The sequence below is a fragment of the Pollicipes pollicipes genome, unplaced genomic scaffold (assembly GCF_011947565.3).
Source record: "Pollicipes pollicipes isolate AB1234 unplaced genomic scaffold, Ppol_2.1 Scaffold_5724;HRSCAF=6776_pilon_pilon_pilon, whole genome shotgun sequence".
In the NCBI taxonomy this organism is placed as follows: domain Eukaryota; kingdom Metazoa; phylum Arthropoda; class Thecostraca; order Pollicipedomorpha; family Pollicipedidae; genus Pollicipes; species Pollicipes pollicipes.
In genome coordinates this window covers 24,919,914-24,942,827 of record NW_023596746.1, presented here as the reverse complement: position 1 = coordinate 24,942,827, position 22,914 = coordinate 24,919,914, and the positions used below count along the sequence as shown (strand labels likewise).

The window sequence follows — 22,914 nt, the reverse complement described above, 5'->3', positions numbered from 1 at the left end:
CAGGCAGAGCATACCAGCAGGCAGAGCTGGACAGAGCGGGCAGGTAGAGCCTGCTAGCAGGCAGAGTTGGACAGAGCCGCAGGCAGAGCGGCAGGCAGAGCTGGACGGAGCCGCAGGAAGAGAAGCAGACAGAGCTGGACAGAGCAGCAGGCAGAGATGGACAGAGCCGCAGGCAAAACGGCACGCAGAGCTGGACAGAGCGGGCAAGCAGAGCCTACCAGCAGGCAAAGTTGGACAGAGTGGCAGGCAGAGTGGAAGGCAGAGCTGGACAGAGCCGCAGGCAGAGCGGCAGGCAGAGCTGGACACAGCCGCAGGCAGAGCGACAGGCAGAGCTGGACAGAGCGGAATGAGGAGCCTACCAGCAGGCAGATCTGGGCAGAGCGGAGCAGCGAGCAGAGTAAAGCAGCAGCAGCCGTAGCCACGGAGCAGGCGCCTACGCGGTTTCTGCGCGCTCCGGGGGGCTGGGTGTGGTACCTCCGGCCGAAGCGTGATGGGCTGGAGCTGCGAGGGCCGGGCGTAACCCGTCCAGCACGGGCCTTCCCCGCTCCAGGGGCCTGGATGCGGTGTATCTGGCCGGTGCGTGACGGGCTGGTGCCGCGCCGCTCTGGCGCCAGGTGCCACCCGCCCGACACCGGGGCCTCCCTGCAGCGACATGGCCCCGAGACGACGGTGATGACGGGCCACCTACCGGCCCGCCACTCCAGCCAGATGATCATCGCCCCAGCTCAGACCATGTTTCTGGATAAGGGCTGCAACAAAGGAGCTTTCATGTGCGGTGTCCCGTGTCAACGGTCCGATGAGAGCGCTGGAGGAGCGATCGCGGTGAGTGACACTCGACCTGGTGCTGCGCAGTGAACATCCTGGAGAGAAACACGAACGCTAGTGCGTCCCGCGCGAACGATCACACTCTCCGGAAAACGAACGGGCTGAGAAAAGCGAACGATGGGCATAGCGCACTTGCGGTCCGCTCCGCCGCCGTTCGGTCTGATATCAGGCCAAATTCGCCCTTATGACAATGTGTGCTGTTTATGGTGCACAGCCAACGCTGTCGCTTTAGTGGCGTTTACAACACATCCGGGATGGTTTGTGGATATGATGTTGCAGTCAGTCCATGACACAAGGTTTAACAACGCACGCAAAGTCTGCCCGACAACCATCGCAGTACAGTGGAAGCCGCACCGTACCGCCTTGCGTTCCCAAGCAGCACAAACGCACGGGGCACGGGACGCAACCAGCCTGTGAACAGTGGAGGTCCGTTACTAGTAGAAAAATGTCGGCATGAACAGCCATGATGTCCCACTCTCTCCAGCTTCATGACAGCAATAGGCCAAGTGGACCAGGTTTCCAAAACTCGCTCTTGGTCATTGCGACACCTCCCGTTTGCTCCTGCGAACCCGGCACTGTGCGGATGAGCCCCTGCACGTGCAGAGAAGTCGTGCGTGGTGGGTGCTTGGGGCTATTTCTGTGCGTGAGACATTGGTGGCTTTGCTCAACGAGAACGTGTATCCAGATTTCGGCAGAAGAATGCGACGGATCCCAGTCGACACCCCTGAGCGTGCGTGCCCCTGCTGCATGCTTGTCGATGACAATATGAGTTTGAGACGGCGGGAAATCTCTGCCGCGGAATCCAGCATGAGCATGCTCTCTAGGACGACCACGTGCATGTTTCTTTTTTTATATGTACAAGCTTTAGTGATCGCGCTAAAGCATCGTACAGCAAGGTTGCGCGCCCCATCTACGCTGCGGGTGTGAGCAGCTTGCACATAATCGTGGTCCGTGCGCAATCACCCGAGTGTTGAAACACCGAGTATCAAGTCTGTATGGCCACCGTCGCAGTTCTGGAGATCGCAGACCTGACCCGAGGACTGCTGTGTCTGAGGCCCGGCTGGTGCGGCCGCCGCAGAGCGGCGCCGCGTCCGCGCTCGGACTAGGTCCCGCCACGGAGCGGCGGTCAGAGGGCCTTCCAGACCGACGGGGTCAGGGACTGAGTGGGGAAAGGGATTCATGGTGATCGAAAGTCATTAAAAGAATATCGGCAGACTCCTGGGAGAGCTTAGCATGCATTCGGAACCAATGCTCACCCGTACCGGCCAGTGGAAAACAAAGTATTGCAGGGCTCTAGCGTAAGATGGCCTTAATACCCAAGCAAGGCCGGGGACCTTTTAAGGGCTGCCGAGCATTATCAACGGCTCAAGGGCCCCTGAGGGTAATAAATGAATCACACACACAGATGGTTCGGGGTCTCCAAAACAACCAGGGAGTTTTGAAATGGTCGGGCCTGCAGAGAATCTAGACAACAAATCTACGTGTCGCTGGCCGGAGGCTTAGATGAATGGAGAAGTCACAACAGATGGATACGTTTCACATGCGGTGTTGAGCGGTCATTTTCCAGCAGCCAGCGGCCATGGGGGTTCAGTGGATCAACGAACCATAGTGAGGCAATGAGATGGTCGAGAGAGTGCAAACATGATGTACCGGCGCCTCGCGATTCTTCAACAGACCGGGCCTGCGGTGCAACGCTCTGAAACGGTCAGGGACCGCAATGCGGTCGTGGAGAGGGGTCGACACAAATCATCGATGTACCCGAAGACGGTCCTGTTGCAGAAACAGGTATGTAAGGAACCAGAGCAATTAGTGCGACGAAACGATCGGCGATGTATATGCTTAGGTATGCCTGTTGCGGTATAATGAGTTCTGATTTCTGTGTTAATTTATCGACCTTCATTATAACATGAGGTGATGGTTAAACGACGTTATAGAGCAGCCATCGATTATATTGACAGTCATCGATGTTTCAAGCCGTCTTATAATCACGAATGAAAAAGAATGAGCAGGGTTAAGGGAATATTAGTCTTGAAAAAACCAAGGCGCGTGAATCTAGAAAATATTTGGAGTCCATGTAAACACTCCCCCTAAAAATATGACAACATTTTAACTTATCCGAGCTCTTACATGCCAACAGCCGGTACACGGTCCTACACTTAGTGCTGCATGACACACAGCTAAGCGGGAAGACTGCGGTGACTCACAGCGAGTATTAGGTTAAAACATTGTTTACTTCGATCATCAGACATGACGAACATTGCCTGAGTCTCATGAGCATCCTGAGAATTCAAGCCATCACGTCCTGGTATCCAATACATGGCACTGCTGTGGGCTGCCTGAAACACAGGGGGCTGAGCCAAATATTTTCGATGGCCCTTGGCCGGGCCCGGCCGATGGCCCGGCCCGTACCAAGTATCAGGTTAGAAGGAAATAAATAAATAATCCGAGGCAGTGGGCACCGTTGATCATCCAAAGAGTGATTTCTAAGCGTGCATAGCCTAAGCAATGTTGTTCAGACCAGGTCTCATTGTCCGTTAGTGTGTCAGCCTCAGATGAAGATTGCGAATGTGCGACGATTCTAAGGTCTTGAAGTTGCGTTGTCTTAAGCTGTTGCTAAAGGTTTTAGTTTTAAGTTGGCATTTGTTGCTCTATGCTCCATTTCTACGTGTCCGTCTATCATTTGTTCCCCTACTGGTGTGTACGCTCTCCATAAATGTGCGTCTCCAAGGCGTTCATCAAAATGGTCACGAATGCTTCCCTCTGTTTTTCGTGCATAAAATATTCCTAGGCAGAGGTTACAAGGCATTTAATATGCTATGTTCTTCCGCGTGCTTTTTCCTCTCAGTCCATTACAACATATAGGCAGATCCTTCCCCCAGCTAGACACGATGGGGGGTCGATCGCTCCAGCGTGGTCTTTAAACTAGGGCCACCGGTCCTCACTGGCCCCGGAGACCGTGCAAACCACTCGATCGTCCGGCAACATTGACTTGATCACACAACTCCTCATGTGTAGAAGAGACTAACAAAATGACTAAAAAGAGACTAAGGAGTATAAAAGAGACTAATTCTCATAGACATGGCTGTTTCGCAAACCTAATTTAGCGTAGAATCGAGAACGCGCGGTGTAAGCGGCAGAACGCGGTGTGCTTGGTCAATTTTCACGGAAAAGAAGTGACATTTTAGCAGGACTACGCGCACACGATCTTGGATCAGCAGACACACACACCGCTCTCCCCTTTGATGACATCAGAACCGCTTTCTCAGTAGCTATGGGGCGTGCAGAATGATAATGCAGCAATGGAGTAGTAGAGCTGTGTGGCGTAGCTTCCACTGGGTCGTACCATGCAAAGATTTCAAGGAATGGAACCACTGCATTTTAAGCGGTGTGTTCCATTGTGAAAGAAATGCTTGGATGGTGTTGTTGATTGTCTATTGAAAGGAAATCTAGCAGTAAGCTCAACTCATGGGTGCAGATGCCGGAAATGTTTTCGACGCAACGTAAGCACAACCTTAGTCTTAAACCACATTCAGCTAGAAAAAAAGATTTCAGGATAATGATATGATATGAAATGATATGAAGGCTATCACTAAAGGTGGTGTACAACCTCCCCCCCTTCGCTACAGCTTTTATTTGTGTGTGCACCGAGTTCACGAAGCACAATAGATTATGGTTGCATGCGTAAGTTAGCCGTTTAACACAGACGTCCGTGCTGATATGAAAAATACATATTATGCCCAGATTCTCCTCGATTACCTATTACCGAGTCTATACTTTCTTTTATAGGAATTCTACACCACGGATTTGTTTTATCCATGGTGAAAACGATACTACCTGGGGAAGCTTCACCGGAACCTTGTCTGCTCGCTTGAGATACGACTCTGTGTAGGGAAGGCGAACAAGAGCCAGCGCCAAAATCTGATTTGAGTTTCTGGTGAGAAGCGACGACAGTTTGCCTAAAGGGTTACCATAAGCGGATATGATCGCAAGAAGTAAAATGCTCCGCTTGGGGTTTTTGGAAGTCCGTACAAATCTGCCGGCGATATGAATACGGAAGCAAGGAAGCGTCGGCTTATGGCGGCAGTCCTGAGTCGAGAATTAGCACCATAAAAGTGTTCACTCCATCACGTCGCGAACCGGCACGTTCTGATATATTAGAGGTTAGCAACTTACCAACTTACCAACTACAACTTACCGCAGGAACCCTGATCTCATAATGTGTGGGGCCAGTCTGACTAGCAGAGGACTTCCAGCTACATGCAGTCTTGCCCCACCGTTCTCCCATTCTCCACACTCTCAACTGCATGCAGTCTTGGCCCACCGTTCTCCCATTCTCCACACTCTCAGCTGCATGCAGTCTGGCCCCACCATTCTCCCACTCTCCACACTCTGAACTGCATGCAGTCTGTCCTCACCATTCTCCCACTCTCCACACTCTCAACTGCATGCAGTCTGGCCTCACCATTCTCCCGCTCTCCACACTCTCAACTGCATGCAGTCTGGCCTCACCACTCTCCCATTCTCCACACTCTCAGCTGCATGCAGTCTTGCCCACCGTTCTCCCATTCTTCACACTCTCAGCTGCATGCAGTCTGGCCTCACCATTCTCCCATTCTCCACACTCTCAGCTGCATGCAGTCTGGCCTCACCGTTCTCCCATTCTCCACGCTCTCAACTGCATGCAGTCTGTCCTCACCATTCTCCCACTCTCCACACTCTCAACTGCATGCCGTCCGGCCTCACCATCCTCCCACTCTCCACACTCTCAACTGCATGCAGTCTGGCCTCACCATTCTCCCATTCTCCACACTCTCAGCTGCATGCAGTCTGGCCCCACCATTCTCTCTCTCTCCGCACTCCCTCATTGCATACCCCTCAAACGGTCATTACTGGCCGAAAGGGCTCTGATGCGAACTAACCCAAAACAAATTAGAGACGCGCGAGAACATCAGTGGCGCGCTGATCGATGTGTTGTAAATCGTCTCATTTTAATGAAATGGCATGGCGTCGCAGATATCACGAACGATGCTCATATGATGCAGATATCACGAACGAACCAAACACTTTGCTCCCAGCCAGCCAATTGATGTATAAACAAATCCTCTGCTGACAGGAACGGGCATGGTGATTCACCTGCCAAACGTTTACTCTCGTGTGTAAATCGGTCATGATAAACACAAACAGAACGCTCGAGCAACGATTTAAACTGCAGAAGTCTCAGTTCCTGACGTTCCTGTCAACCGGCCTATTCGGATAGTGACCCCGAAAAGACGTGAGGAGATGATGAATGGCCACCGCCCCCTACGGTCGATGGCAGCCGGACAGAAACGGTCGAAGCGGCGGAATACATCTAACCCGTTTTAGGGTGAGTGGCCTAAGCGATCGAGTGAAGGATATAGCTAAACAAGAATACCTGGACGTCAGCCCCTGCATAAGCTCAACAGAAAGTGAGTACCAGCAGGTGAAAACTGTCCTGAGCGGTTTAGTGAGGTCGGCGACCAATGCGCATTGGTCGAGCAAATTCGTTAAAAAATGGCGCCTGCCGACTTCCGACAGTCCTGAAGGGGCGAGGCTTTTGTCATGGTGCACAGTGGTGGTGAAATGCGCTCTTGGTAAGCCTCCTTCGGTGGTGGGTACCCTTACAACAATGGCACGCCAACGGGCAACGTTGTATTCTGTAATGCTCACACTATTACACATTATGACATGATTTGCCTGACAATATCCATAAGATATTTAGGTACTTTATGAAACCCCACAAGCGCTGGGCGTTTTAGGTGAAACATGACTAAACCGAATTTAGAATGTTTTGTAGGATTGTTCTGTGCTCCATGAAATGATCAACATATATATATATATATATATATATATATATATATATATATATATATATGAATGCGTGTTCGCCTTGTGGTTCTTAGCCGTTTGAAGTTCGCGTTTTACCTGTGTATCACCGGGATATATTTTTCCCATATACCTATCGTACTGCCAGTTTCCGCAGCCGTGGCTGAGTGGTTCCGACATCCTACCCCAGCACGTGGCAGACACCTGGATTCCAGTCCCGCAGGCAATTGATTGTTCCGGCAGCTGCCAGGCGACAGGAGGCGAGAGAGTTCCCTCGGGTATACCGTGTGACCGTGTGGAAGCATTGGATGTCACGTAAAAGATTCTTCAAGGCGGGTGCAGGCTACTTCTCTGTCAATCTGGGCAAGGTGGAAGTCTCAGACAGAAATGCCTGCAAACTGTTCGGACCGGACCAACAACCAAAATACGAAAGCGTCTTCGACAAACACCGTGAACTATTGTGTGGCTCAACACAAGCGGCGCTAAAAGACACTAGTGACAAATCGCAGACGGTGAAAAGCTTTCCTTCAATAAATATACTGGTGTGTGGCCAGCAAACATCGTTGTTTGCTGCAGTATGCTTGCTGATACAGGGTGCGCAATCGTAACGTCCAGATGCGCACATCTAGATAAGCACATGGGGAGCGCTTTGCGGCACTTACGGCGCATGACGCTGCGAAATTTTGTCCCTGCCCGACACGCACACCTGACGAATTTCCGTCCCTGAAACGAGGGCTGTTCACGAAGGCCTCCACAACCGCATGGCTTTCTGATCGCCGCGCAAAAGCGTGGCTTTCTGATCGCCGCGCAAAAGCATGGCTTTCTGATCGCCTTTGCTGGCCGCGGCGGCTGCCGTCACATGTTCGGTGGTGTCGGCACTCGCCTGGAGACTTCCTCTGAATGCATCGCGCACTTGAAACCCCTAAAAACCACATTGCCGACACATATGGAATTACTACAGTTAATTAATTAGTCATTGGGTTTTAACGGCGCGTCAAATGCAGTGGCTACTTGCGCCCAACTTGGTCAACACCACTTATGCTTCGTTTGGTCAGGCTTTATTTGAAACTTTCAATGTTCTTGTGGCGTTTCATGAGATGCTATAAGCTTCCAGCGTAGAGTGTATATATATATATATATATATATATATATATGCATATATGGAATTATGAATAAATATATATATATACACATATCAGGAGAACGGCCCGGGTGAGGACTGGCAATATAGTGTGTGATATCAATAGTGAGTAGACCAATATATATATATATATATATATATATATATATATATATATATATATATATATATATATATAACTATATAAATCTTATATATATATATATAGTAATAAATATAAATGGCATAATAATGCCAATATAAATAACAAATAAACCAAAGTAAATCAATACTGAGTAAACCTTGCGCACAATGCCTGCACATCAGGTTCACGATTGCTATCTCCACCATATAAGAGGATCGGTACATAAATGATTAACTTAATGGTGTGCATACACACACACACACACACACACACACACACACACACACACACACACACACACACACACACACACACATATATATATATATATATATATATATATATATATATATATATATATATATATATATATATGCCAGCTACAACTACATGTGCCAAGGGCCCCAGGATCCCATAGGCATGGAATCCTATGAGATCTTGGATCCATCCTTCAGATCCAGGTACATGTCTGAATCATATGTATATATGTATATATATATATATACACACATATATATATATATGTATATATGTTTATATGTGTCTGCATGCTTGTGTGTGTTAAGTTAAATAGCATGTACAACTGTCGTGCACCAAGTTTCCTGTCACTCTTAATGCCAGTAAATTTTCAACCGACAGTAAGCCACAAGCCGTCATAGCGCAATTTTACCGCTATTTGGCAGTGGTTATGGCTGGACAGGTGGTGTAAGAGATCAGAATTTTCGTCTCGCTCTAGAAGCCACACAATTGGAATTATTTTCATTTTATAACATTCACTCAGTTCAAACACATTTCATGGCACTCCCATACCCAGATCCTAGTTGGTGGCGCCCAACCGAAATACGTAGAACGCATGAATTCAGGCCAACTGCAGCTAGCAGCCTTGAGAGACAGGACATTTACAACTCATCCGACGCATGGGCAGTCAGTCGCCGCGCCCGCATGAGCACGGCGGCCATCTTGGCCGGTTGCTAGGCCACCGAAAACGAAAGTGGCCGGCCGGCGGAATTACAAAACGGTCTGGCGCCGCCCGCCCAGCGTCACTTTCACCGTTTTCTCGGCGCTGCGGCGCGCGACCCGCTTAAAAAGTAACACCAAGTGCAGTGTGTCAAGGCCGCCCCGGCCGGCCGCCGGGTTAGTGGGTCACACGGCCCGCCGGCCGGCAAACAACCGGCCTCTGACGTCACCAGGCCCGGGAATAGCAGAGATAGGCCGCCGCTGAGTGGCCGCCGGCGCTGCATGGGTCAGGATGGGTGGGACCGAGGAGGAGGGAGGGGAAGACGCGGAGGTCTTAATGGAGAGCCGCAGGCGGCGCGTAGAGAGGAGGCGCGCCGAGTCAGCCGCGACGGCCCACGCCGAATACGAGGTGGCTTCAGCCGGTACGGTGCTATGCAATGTCACGTGCAGGGCGTGACCCGGCTGATGAAGTCTGCGCTATCGTTAACTCGCACAAATCGTTTCCTCGGGTAGCTTTGCCTATCACTGTGCAGGACTCCGCGTTTGTTTGCAATCGCAACCGTTTGGCTCAGGAGGACTGAGATGTTCTTGATTAAAGCAGCCGAAAACCTAGCCTTCCTATACTGACGACTATGCTCTTGCGATATGATATCATATCGTGTCATATAAGTGCTGTGTGTGTGTCCTGTATATCGTGTCGTATCCTATATACAACAAATATCGTGTCGTGTACAGTATCGTATCATATCCTATAACACACCAAATTATGGGGAAGCTGTGTAAAAGACACAGAAGTAAACCCAGAGAGAACATGTTGCTTTTAACATCCACCATCGGGGTACGACAGTCATGGCTACAGTAACCCACAGTAGGTATGGGCCTGGTTCCCAACATTGGTTTCTGGCTTCCACGCCCATCATGGAGAGAAGACCTTGGATTCTGGCTACAACTGGTTATTACCACCACTTGATTACACACCACTTGACACCAGCCCCTGGTTCCGGGATGTAATTGCCTTTCCACAAACGCCATGCCCTGGTTTCGCTGGCTCTTTGACACAGACCAGAGCTTGGTTCCTGGTTTCGATTGTTTCTTCACAGAAACCAAACCCTGGTTTCTGGTTACGGTCGGTTCACTCATAAAATGTTGGATATCGGTCTCTACTTCTCATTGGCCAATTCTTTTTAAGACGAGAACGGGTTGCCTTTGGCGAGCGGATACCATTGAGGGCATGTCGACTTAATAAAACATATCCTGCTCAAATGGGCTACATGGGATCCTGGTTCTCACTGGTTCCCTTGGCTTGAACAAGATCTTAGTGCCTGCCGAATCCTTGGTACATATTCAGCCTGGAGCTGGGCTCCTGCCACGCCTATGGCCACATTTCAGACTGGGTTTTGATTCTTGCTGGATTGTTGTGCACATTACAACCTGGATCTGGTTTCTAGCCGGATCTCTCCGCCTAGCGCTACACGGAATCCTCCCTTTTGAGGACTCCCTCAGCACCATTCGGGCTGAATCCTGGTTGCTGTTGCCTTCCAGCTTGATTCTGAACTGGTTCAAGGGTTGTTCCTGAATCCGGAACTAGGTACTGGTTCCCTGGAAGAAAGGCTAGAAACCAGACACATGTCTGCCCCTTGGGTCCGCCCGGGGTATTACCCCCTGGGCCCGATCCTTAAATTTGGGGCCTTGTGGTGGCAGCGACCGCGTGCCGTCATACCTCACCAATTCAGCAACACAATACAAGATCAAGTGTCCCTGTACGCTGTGTGAGCTGGTTATCGCCGGAGCACGCGGTGCAGCTGGGAACGTGAGTGGCATATACGAAAGTAGGCCAAGGCGGGACATAACACCACAGTTGACACACTTCATCACACATTGTTCTGGATTTACGCCACCGCCGCCCACCAGCATCCATCGTTTATCTGTGAAGCGCGTGCATAGCTCGTGCGTGGATAACATGGGTAGGTGGTGCATGCATTTTCACTCACGCGTGAAATAACAATATCGCACTTGGGGGAGCGCCAAACTTTGAACTATGTACTCGCTCGGAGTCAGTGTTCCTTCTTAGGTCATTTTAAGGATTGGTGTTAAACCGTGACACCAACCAGATGCAGCATTACAATGCACGAAAAAGATGTCTTCAGGAGGGCCTTTTGCAAGCAACGCCATCTATCTCAAGCCGGAGGCGAGAACCCACCTGCGATGCGGTAGTCGTGCAAACTCGGTCACGTAAGCTCGCTAAAACGAAACGAACTCGCCTCTATCCGCCCACCTTCAAAATCGCAACACCCACACCTGCGCACCCAACAAGGACCTTGGCCAGCCGCTGACACCGTCCGTTGACGGTCCCCCCCCCCCCGCGCCCTCCCTGGTTGTGGTTGCGTGGCGCACGCAAGCTCCCTGGCCTTAACGTAGCGCCTGCGACGTCGTGGAGCAACGCCGGTTATCAGATGACAGCGGATGAAACAGCGAGTAGCCGCTGTGAACGGACGCCGCTGTGCCGTGTCAGTGTTGTAGGTGCCACGCACAATTTTACAATGTTTCACAATGTTTCAAGGCAATGGTAAACACACTCCAAGGCTAGTTAAACGCGGATCTTGTCTGACCAAGTGTTCAAAGCTTCAACCGGTTCATCCACCCTGTCCGCGCCGCCTGGCTGACTGCGACCACCCGCCCGAGCCGAACGAGTCAATGCTCGCGAAAAGCTATACGGGCCGAACAGGAGTCAATGCTCGCGGGGACGGTAGGAACGAAAGGCAATGTTCGTTGAAGAGTTTATTCACGAAACGGGAAGCCGTAAAACATGAGACGATACGGGACAGGTCGTTCGCCCAGAACCTACACCACCAGCACCCTATCATATTGGGCGCCCGCAATAGCACTACATGATCGTCAAATTACACAACCATGATACACAAAAGTCGACCAGCCCAAGTCCTAAAGTCCAAACGCACCAAATTTTTACCAGCACTGGACTCCACCATAGGTGTGGAACGAAATTCAACGTCCGCATCATAGTCCATTTAAGAAGAACGCGGCTTACGACGCGAATCCATATTACAAATATATATATATGGGCATGGGGCTTGAAGCAAAAATAACATCAAAACAAAAAATAAACAAAAATAGGCTGGCGTTGGATCCTGATGCCAATATTATTTTGTGCAAAACAAAGAGGTAATAGCTCCCGTTTCGATTTTTTCCGAAAAGTTTATTTTTTTATTGGTGAAAGTTTTCGAGTACTTTTATCATTGGAGCTTTTTGTCTCTGTAGACCAGAGAACCTTTACATCTTTTTATAAAAAGTCGTTTTCTGCTTTTCTTCCTCGGGGACAGCCGTGGAGCTGTCCGTGCTGGTGTCGCCGGCCGTGCGGCCACGCGACCGCACAGGTGGCGCCACTGGTCTCGTGTGGCGCTGCCGACGGCCCGCCGAGCCGACCTCTGCCGGCCGGCCCGGCGCCCGCCGGCCGGGTACGAATAAAACAGCGCCGGGCGCGGCGGGACGGCCGGAGGCCGAGGCCAGCCCCCGGCCGCCCCACGCGCTTCCCGGGCAGCTTTCTGTTTTTCGCTTTTTTTGTTGTTTTTGTCTCGCTTATGTGTCTCGCCTACCACTAAGTGCGTGTTCCGTGTGTGTCGAAGCCCACTGTGGCGGTGGAATGGGTGGAGCGGCGGGACGGGCGGTGGCGGCGGCGGCGCCAGTCACGCCGCCGTCGCCGTCGCCGCCTGCCCCGTCGCCCGGCTGGGTTCGTGGCTTAGTTCCGAACGCTCGCCGCCGGTGTCGAGCGGGGGCCTCGGCCGGTTCGGGGCGTTCCGGGGTCATCTACTCCTTCTTGCCGGCCGGCTGCGGCGCGGTGCCCGGCTGCTTGGCCTGGTGCGCCTGCAGCACGGCCACCGCCTCGTCCACCTTGCCCTTGAGCGACTCGTGGTGCTCCAGCATGTGCACCAGCTCCGAGTTGTCGATCTCCAGCAGCATGCCGGTGATCTTGCCGGCCAGCTCCGGGTACATGTGCTGCAACGGAGGGCGCGCCCCGTCAGCAGGCGACGACCGGGCTTGCGAGAACCACACGCTCAAGACAGCCGCCGCACAGCCGGCGGGAAAGCAGGGCTGTCTCAACTGTCGCCTTAGCTGTTCATGCTTGGAAGATCCGGAAAGACGGAGCAGGAACTACGGCGGCATTTGCACCGGGTGGAAGAAACAACACAGTTCACGTGCGCGCATACTACAGCCAGCAGCCCGTTAACCAAGTCTATGGCCTAGCAGCAAACATCTGCAAACGCTGACCGCCCCAGCTGAGCGGCTGCACGGGCCGCCACCAGCATCGAGCCCCCTGACAGGGTCAACGGGCCGCGCGTACCGGGCGACAGCCTCACCTGGATCATGGGGAAGAGCCGCTCGCCCAGCATCTGCTTCTGCTCCTGCTCGGGCGCCGCCGCCAGCATGCTGGCCGTCAGCGGCTCCTGGCCCTGCACCCGCACGGCCGCCTGCGCCAACGGCTGCGGCGCCAGCGGCGGCTGCGCCACCACGCCGCCCGCCAGCTGCTGCATCGGGTTGCGCATGTTCGGCGTGAACTTGTAGCTGGGGCGCGGCTGGGGCGCGGCACCCGGCTGCGGCGCCATCGGACGCGGCTGCATGCCGGCCGGCATGAGCGCCTGCTGGCCGGCCATGGGGCGCGCCTGCGCCTGCAGACCGCGCATGGCGCCGGCGGCCGCCGCCTGGCCCGGCTGGCGCTGCGCCTGGGCCCGGAACGGCGCCGCCATGCCCGGCTGCGCCTGGCCGCCCAGGCGCATCTGGCCGCCGGGCTGCTGCCAGCGCGGTCCCGGCCGCATCTGGTGCGCCATCTGCGCCGGCGGGTAGAACCGCTGCGTCGCCTGCGGCATGGTCGGCACGAAGTAGCCGCCGCCGCTCGGCTGGAACATGGGGTTCACGCCCGGCATGCGCATGCTGGTCATGCGCTGCATGTACTGGCTGGCCAGGTGCGCCTTGCGGTCCTCCTTGCGCTGCGCCAGCGCCACGTACAGCGGCTTGGAGGAGACGATGCGGCCGTTCATTTCGGTGACGGCCTTTGTGGCCTCCTCGGGCGACGAGAAGCAGACGAAGCCGAAGCCGCGGCTGCGGCCGTCCTCCATCATCACCTGCCGGCCGCGACAGACGTCACCACGGGTTGCGCTGAGGCGCCAGCTCGCCATGGGTCGCCCCGTACCGGGCTGGTCCACCCCAGCGCTGCGGCCCACTGCACGGCATCAGCTGGGGACGGTCGACCGCAACCATCCATCATCGAGAGGGCAGACTGGTCTCGAATGAGCCGTCTTTCGGCAGGGAGACGGCTTATTCCCCCATCCCAAATCCTTGGCAACGACATCCTCTGACAGGACAGCCGGCTAACATCAGCACCAGTGACGCATGGATTACGCCAGTGGGCGTGCAACTACCACATAGCACCACAGCATCACCGTTTTACCCTCGGCATACATACAACTCTCTCGAGTCAAGGTCAATGCCGTTCTCCCACTCTCACTTCCCACGGCCCTCCACGACCCCTCTCCTCTCCCCCCCCCCCCCCCCCCCCTCCACAGCCGAGCCGAGCCGAGCCGAGCCGAGCCGAGCCGAGCCGAGCCGAGCCGAGCCGAGCCGAGCCCCGGCCCAACCCAACCCAACCCAACCCAACCCAACCCGGCACGGCACGGAACAGCACGGAACAGCACGGCACGGCACGGCACGGCACGGCACGGCACGGCACGGCACGGCACGGCACGGCACGGCACGGCACGGCACGGCACGGCACGGCACGGCCCGGGCTAGCCTGGCTTAGCCTGATCCAACTCGGTCGCCGGCCACCCACCCTGGCGCTGGTGATGGTGCCGAACTGGGCGAACTCGCGACGCAGGCGCTCGTCGTCGATGCCGTCGTCCAGGTTCTTGACGTAGAGGTTGACGCCCTGGTAGCGGTTCATGCGCTCCAGCTTGATCTGCTCGAACTTGCGCTTCAGCTCGTGCTGGCGCTCGGCCTTCTTCTGAGCGCGACCGACGTAGATGGTCTTTCCGTTGATTTCCTTCCCGTTCATGTCGTTGACAGCCGCCTCGGCCGCCTCCGGGTCCTCGAAGCTGACGAAGCCGAAGCCTGCCAGACCGGACAGTGGTGAAAGGCGGGGCTACGGCCAAGCTGGCGACCGGCCGACCGAAAGACAAGCAGGCAGGCAGGCACGCACCATGGACCGACACCACTCTGAGCTGCATCTGTCACCTGACAGCCATGACACATCAAACACTTAACGGAAACATGTGACGACATAAGCCAGGAAGGCGATAATATAACAGTTATTTCACCACGTACTGGAGCATGCGACAGAGTAGCGCAGGAAGGTTCCCAGCCGTGACAAACTCTCGTTCATAACGATGGCTCAAAGCCATCGCGACCGCTCTAAGGTAAATGCCACATGGACGAGTCCGGAATCATCTATCCAGGGGCTCATCAGCCCCCAGCCCTCCCCCCCCCCCCCCCCTCCACCCTCAGGTCAAGCCCCCTGCTACGTCTCCGGAAATGAATGATTTCGTTTCGGAGATGGGCCAGGCATTTCCATGAGGCCATAGACGTAGTCACATCATGACGCCCCATCCGTCGCCTGACGTCTTGTTCGACGACGACCCTCCTCCTTACAAGACCGATAGCAGCGCCTCTGGCGGGCGCGATGCGAACTGAGTGCGGGACAAGCCCCAGCCCACACTTGTGATCGGTGAGGCAATGTCCCAGCGCCGACCTCACTTCGTGCGCAACCTTTCACAGGGCTGAGAGGCCAGCTGTAAGGGGAGAGGGTCGGGCCAGGCAATCACAGGCACCCCTCTGTTATCTCCCTGAGCCCCGGACAAGCAGCATGCTTGTGCTGCATTGAGAATTTGCGCCCTAGCTCATTGAGCCTTAGCTAGCTTATTGAGAATTCCGCTAGCTGTTCCCCTCGCGGTTGACGTTGAGTTGGTGTTCCCAAATGAGACGCTCGCTAAATAATCACGACACCGAGCACAGACACCGAGCTGGGAGCGTCGCTGCTCCAATGAGGAGGCGTTCGACCATCCGCCGCTTGCGATTATTACATTGCTGTGAAATAATAAAGGAATGATCGGTCGTCTTCGAAATTGCGCTTGAGTCTGGACCTCCCCTCAAAATTTGTCGCCAACCACAACCGGCTTTTGACATAAGACAGTTGACATTGTGCCATAATGGTGACCGTGTTCTCCAGCCAGCCTACGGAAGCCAGTCTATGACCACGACCACTAGTCAATCACTAGCTGTGTTCCTAAACATAATTCAGTCCACTCAGTCCCCAAGCCTGACAGCCCAACCCACCATACCCTTAGCCGTGACCAATGCACCAGTTCCCACTCACCTCACCTCCAGCCGTGACTACTGCACCAGCTCTGGCCCATCCCGCCCTCAGCTTTGTCCATTACACCAGCTCCCGCCCCGCCGCAGCTCACACCAGCTCCCGCCCACCCCACCCTCAGCCATGACCATTGCACCAGCTCCCGCCCCGCCGCAGCTCACACCAGCTCCCGCCCACCCCACCCTCAGCCGTGACCAGTGCGCCAGCTCCCGCCCCGCCGCAGCTCACACCAGCTCCCGCCCACCCCACCCCCAGCCGTGACCACTGCACCAGCTGCCGCCCCGCCGCAGCTCACACCAGCTCCCGCCCACCCCACCCTCAGCCGTGACCACCGCACCAGCTTCCGCTCACCCCACCCTCAGCTGTGTCCACTGCACCAACTGCCGCCCCGCCGCAGCTCACACCAGCTCCCGCCCACCCCACCCACAGCCGTGACCACTGCACCAGCTCCCGTCCCGCCGCAGCTCACACCAGCTCCTGCCCACCCCACCCTCATCCGTGACCACTGCACCAGCTCCCGACCCGCCGCAGCTCACCCTTCGCCTTGCCGTCCTCTCCGGCGGCCACCTTGTGGCTGGAGATGGTGCCGAACGGCTGGAACAGCTCCAGCAGCTTCTCGTCGTCGAGCTCGTCGCCGAAGTTCTTGACGAAGACGTTGGTGAAGCGCTTGGCCTTCTCTCCCAGCTCCTTCTCGCGCTCCTTGCGCGGAACAAACTTGCCGACGAACACCTTCTTGTCATTCAGCAGCATGCCGTTCACCTTCTCGATAGCGTCCGTGGCCGCCTTCTCGGTCTCGAAGTGCACGAAGCCGTAGCCCTTGGACACGCCGTTCTCGTCGGTGGCCACGCGGCAGCTCATGATGTTGCCGAAGGCCGAGAACGTGTCGTACATGGCCTTGTTGTCGATGGACTTATCCAGTGATTTGATGAAGATGTTGCCGACGCCGGAGCGGCGCAGCGACGGGTCCCGCTGCGACCACATGATGCGGATCGGCCGGCCCTTCACCACGTCGAAGTTCATCGTGTCCAGAGCACGCTCGGCTGAAAGAGAGCGCTCGGTTAGATTTCAGCTGGCGGCATCCCAGCCACAGAACTCAGCTGTATACTGACTTCAAATCAGGCACCGGGACCAAGCCAGGCTCCAGGCTTCAAAGCTCCGCGGCCAAAGCCGGAGCCAAAGCCAAAACAAAGACGTGACGTAGTGGTCTAAATCGAAGCCGGCGGCCTCGAAGTTTGCAACTGCAAAACCAATGCAACCGCCTTTGCATTCCTAAAACGTGAAGCCGGATTCGAAGCCAGCGGTGTTGAACTCTGCATGAGCGCAGCATAAGCCAGTGACCTTGTAATAGGGAAACACGAAAAAAAGTCAAGCTTCGACTGATTCAGAATCGTGCAACCCAAACCAAGGCTGAATTTAGTTTACAGCGCGTTGTGCAGCCAACCATTTTCACGTCTGCCAATACTGTATGAAATCAAGAAACATCGTCACGGCTTTGCGGAGCCATAATTCACAACTTGTGCGAAGACGATGACGAAGCCAGGTGTTACAACGTCACGAAGCCAAAGTCGAAGTCGCAGCCGATAGTTCAAGTCGAATCAGAGAACATAAGCGGGACAAGGTCGCTTCGTGAAGCCGAGGCTGGAGCAGAAGCTGGGTTTGTCGCCATGCCTGCCTCGGACTTCTCAAACTTTCTCGGAGAGGCGCCACGCCACCTCGGAAAGAGAACGAAAGATCCGAAGCACAAACAACCATGACACATACCAACGACAGCTTGCAACATCGGCGCCGTCGGCAGAAATATCTGCACTCTCAGTCAAGTTACGGCTTGGAACTGGTTCTCCACGTCATTCCATCTCAACAGATTTTTGTTGCTTATTGGTGTTTTCGGGCGCGTCGACTGCAGTGGTCATTCTGCGCCCATGCATCTCAACAGAAGTCAGCAACATTTGCAAGAGCTTGGTCAGTCTTATCCAGCAAAGCGCTCCACAAACGACAGCGTCCAACAAAATGTGAATGAATTTCGAACGAAAGCAATAAATGACTGCCAATGACGACTGGACTCAGTAAACCAATACACCGATGAAGAGCGCAGCGCACCGCGCAACCACAACGCAGCGACGAAGTGAAATTAAAAACAGCCCGCCAAAGTTCGTCCCGATTATCCTGGATATACCGTCCCGGACGTCGCGCTGTCGCTGCCGGATCCCGCTCTTACCAACCGCAGTGAGGTTCCCGCCGGTCGCGTGCCTCCTCCGGGCCGGCCCCAGCAGACCGGGTCAGCCGGCCCGCCGGCTGGAAAGGCCCAGCACCCGGCCGCCGGGAGAAAGTGACACCCTGAGGGCACGCGGCGCGGCGCAGGCGACACCCGCTGTCGTGTCCACCTCCCTCCCCCCCCCCCCCCTTCGGCCCAGTTCCCTCGCTCGGACTGGAACAACTCGGGTGGGGCAGCACCACTTACCGCGTGGCAAGGTGCGGAATGCACGCTAAAGCTGGGCGCTCGGATACAGAATATTTGAACGAATATCTGCATCCGGCGAGTATTGAACGGCTGAAATCGGGACTCGAAACATTTGAAAAATTTCCGACACGCATCCAAATATCACAAAAATGCACCACGCATAAGGTGGGCCGAATCGACAGCTTGCTTTGACGTCTCTATGGCTGGGTGGATGTGATGCGAGCACTCGCCGTTTGACACCGGGTTCGAAATCCAGGGCAGTCTGCACCGTCAATGCCGTTTAATTAATGACGTATCGCCCAATTCCCAAAGGGCCAATGCTGAAAACGGATATACGCAGATCTTTCAGCTTCAAGATCGGCAGGTGGTTTTGGGCCGTGGTCTTGCAGACAAAAAGCAACCCTTTTCCAAGATATACCAGAATAAGAATTCACTGCTGTTCTTTAGCATTTTTCATCTGCACTTGTGGCGACAGCACGAAATTTTTGTTATCTTCCAAAACGACTTTGGGTTAGCATGCCCGACCTGAATATGGGTAAAGCCTCTTCATTTAACATAACATAGTACAAAATAGCAACGCCTAGTATTCCTCTCAATACATAACAAGCAAGTTCATCAACTGCCCAATCCGTATTCTGGCGAACTCCGACTACTTGAGCAAAATATTCATAATTATCTTCCCGAACATTCGCGCACCGAAACAAGACGAAATGTTTAGCTCCATCGCGTACCCCACGACATGGCGCCTGAGGACACCCACATGTGCAGCAGCTGTACAGCGTAAACAACATTGATACAGCTGACGGGCGCTGCGCAACCACGGGCGGTGTTGACCCAATGCTGCGCACGCTGCTGACGCGCACCGAGAACCGCCAGTTAAGGGCGTTCGCAGGACTTACGAAACTGTCGCTGGCCGCTTTCGAAAGGCGAGATATCTCGGCGACGACACGGTCGAACGGATATCGGTTGACCTAGTCTCCAAATGTTCGCCCTAGCGGTCAGCTATCTGTCAGCTGCATCTGACCGCCAATCTCCAAACGCTGGCGCGGGAACGGAGTCCCGTAGAATCCAGCAGCCGTGTGTTCTCCGCGCAGGACGCCAGGCGCGTTGCACCAGCCGCGCCAAAACGGGCGCGCCGGAGCGAAACGAGCGGATCCGCCTCGATGGTTCGGCGGTTAGCACACCGGCCCCATTTAGAAGCGAGAGGCAGACGCAGCCCGATCGCGATACGTCGCCACGTGGCTTGGATTCCCACCTAGAGCGTCATAATTCCCCGCCGCGGAGGGAAAAGCTTTACCACGAACGGCCGTGAGCCATGGCACTGTATGACATGACAGACAGATCCTTCCAAGACTATTTGGCCAACGGAGGTTGGTGTCAAGTGGTTGATCGGTCGCATCATGGCTGTGGTGGTGGCAGATTCCACACAGAATTCTATCATTGGCAAAAAAATTCAGTTCCAGTGAAACAAATGTATAAAAAATTGCTGGTACAAGACATTGCCTGGAAACTTAAGCAGCTATTGCTAAAAAGTGTGACACAAGGCAACCTGTGACAAGGAAATGCAGCAACATGGAGTTCAACTTCCAGTCAGAACTGTATGTCAAGCTTTGTCTGTGAGGAACAAGGGGTCTAGCCTTTCTACACCAGCAACTGGAAACCATTAAGGCATTCCTTTTGGTCTCAGAAAAGTAATGCAAACTAAAAAATATGAAAATAGTACATGCAAAAGATCACTTAGTACTGTATATGCACTATGGTTCTTACACTGCAATTTTCATGCCTTGCAGACTAGCCATCTTGTACACAGAGCATGCTTTCTGCTTATAACAACAGTCCAAACATGAACCATTCACTGAAAGGTATGCCACTTCTCTGCCATACAGATTAGGTTGTGTGGTCCAGCTGTGCTGGCATCCAGTCTTGCCATTCCATGACAAAGAAGCAAGACAGGTCCATAAATATTTATCATCATTTCAGCCACAAAAAGGATTGAAAGTGGGGGCAGTGTCATCAAGCATAATATAAGGTTAGTTGTACTAGGTTGTGATATGGCTGGACTGGTGGCAGTTACAGGATGAAGGAGACAAGTTATGGTTTGGTGGAGCAATGCAAGCCTGTGTTTCCACTGTATCCACTAATGCCCACACTAATTCATAAAGTTAGGTGCAAATTTTAGTGGGCCCATAAAACCCAAAGAAATTTAAGTAACAGTCTTGATCCACATATCTTGAAATCATTTTTATCCAGCTACATGGATGCTTGTGCCTGTATGGCAATCAGTTATCTTATGAAACAGATGTTCATGGTGCTGATCAACAGTTAATACAGGGGAACCCTTATTTTAAGGAGCATAGGGAGCACAAGGGACATATTTTAGCATGAAAAAGGTTTGAGTATTTTTGCCTGAAATTGGCACTGCAGATGTCACTGCTAGCTTGGACACATTCAGATGCATTTTTGCAGCCTGGTCTAATACAAATACAGGATTGGCATCTTCTGATGAAAAACCCAAATAAATCCAAATGTGTGCATGTTTGTCAGTCCATTTGAACATTGCTGCCATTTTAAGTTGCTGGAATAAATTGCTACCACTTTCTGCTTTCTAAAATGTTTGATTAGTGGGAACACAGGCAGGATATGTGAAACCTTATGCCACACTTAAATTGCTTGTAAAAATATTCCCTGCTCACAACTGTTACATCCATTATGCAATTGTACAAGAAACCATATGGTGTGACGCAATGAGTCTAATTAACGTCACAAATGGTGTACATAGTAATTGGGATAGTTGCTGAAAATCCTAAGCAGAACAAGCATGGCCGAAGCCGGATAATGCAGAAAAGCAAGCGCCAATAGCACACTTCAATAGCAAATCACAAGTTTGACAGCTCACATTATTCTTGAAGCGAACATTAACCAAACACATTGTAAAAAGGCACTCACCATCTGCTGATTGCTGGAAGTTCACATAAGCATAACCCAAAGAACGGCGGGTTATCATGTCTCGGCAGACTCGGATGGAGAGAACGGGGCCAGCAGTTGAGAACTTCTCAAACAGCATGGCCTCCGTGACATCGGCATGGAGATCCCCGACGTACAAAGACGCCATGGGATAGTTAGGCCCGGCAGAATTCATGTTGCACACCTAGCGTTCGGAACTACGCCACAATAATATTTTGGGGCTTTTATCTTTTCTGATTTTTTTGTGTTTTTAGCACAATTATAGGTGGGCGAAGGGTGCGAGAGCACACGTCCCGCGCCACAGACGTCTTCGACACACAGTGAAACAAAATGACGGAGAGAGCGTTGTTACAATTGCTGCCATATCCCATCCCCGGTCCAGTCTAGGCGCAATTCTTGGCTATACTTACCAGAAATAGCCAATGCTAGTCCAGGTCGCTAGTGACAACCAAGGGTCAATTTTAGGGCGGAGGGGCCCGAACGGCCGGCCGGAGTTTAGTTTGTTTCGGAGGCCCACAGTGCCTAACAGGGGCCCCTGTGCTGGCAAGGGGCCCACAGTCCGCCAGAGGCAGTGTTCGAGGAGGCCCGAAAGGGGACGGGGAGCCCGCTGGAATCGACGACCAAGGGCCCGACTGGAGTGCGTAGGGACCCGAAGGGCTGGCTTTAGGTCAATTAAAGGAATCCGGCCCGTAGGTTCGTGACCTAGAATAACAGTCAGGGGGACCCCCGCACTGATTGAGGACCTCCTGAGACAATGCGGGTTTCTATGCGGAATAGAGACCACCAACACCGAATACCTGGCCCCCTGTCGATCCGAAGCTGAAGCCTGTTGGCCCATTTCCCAAGCAGGAACAAGGCCGACCCGCGATTTGCATTGGTCTGGTTTCCTGAAACAATCAGGGGTCCCTATGTAGGCCGGAGCGGATCCAGGACTTCATCAAAGGGGGGGGGGGGGGGGTACTCAATATCGTGGGGCCCCCACGGAGTTTAGCCTCCCCCCCCCTCCCCGAGAAATAAAAATTATCGAAGGCCGGCCATCAAATATTGAGATTCTTAGCATGTTTTTTTCATACGGAAACCCATCTTACTTTGTGCATTCCTAGAAAACTAAGCGCGCTACGTAAGCCCATGCTTGCAAGTTATTCCTTTTCTGCAGACCATGGATTCTGAGGCTAGGTTTTTCCTGTCATTTTGAGGTTAAGTTTTTTGGGAAAAAATGAAAA

General features: G+C 53.5%; 1 protein-coding gene across 1 annotated transcript; it reads right to left on the bottom strand.

The window, feature by feature from the left end:
• Nucleotides 1-11,656: 11,656 nt before the first annotated feature.
• Nucleotides 11,657-22,005, bottom strand: LOC119102524 (polyadenylate-binding protein 4-like). Its single transcript, XM_037225907.1, has 5 exons — nt 21,674-22,005; nt 16,806-17,309; nt 14,734-15,011; nt 13,265-14,026; nt 11,657-12,902 (listed from the first exon to the last, which is right to left on the bottom strand). The coding sequence occupies exons 1-5, from the start codon at nt 21,864-21,866 to the stop codon at nt 12,714-12,716; spliced, it is 1,926 nt and encodes a 641-aa protein (XP_037081802.1). The 5' UTR covers nt 21,867-22,005; the 3' UTR covers nt 11,657-12,713.
• Between the last annotated feature and the right edge of the window lie 909 nt (nt 22,006-22,914).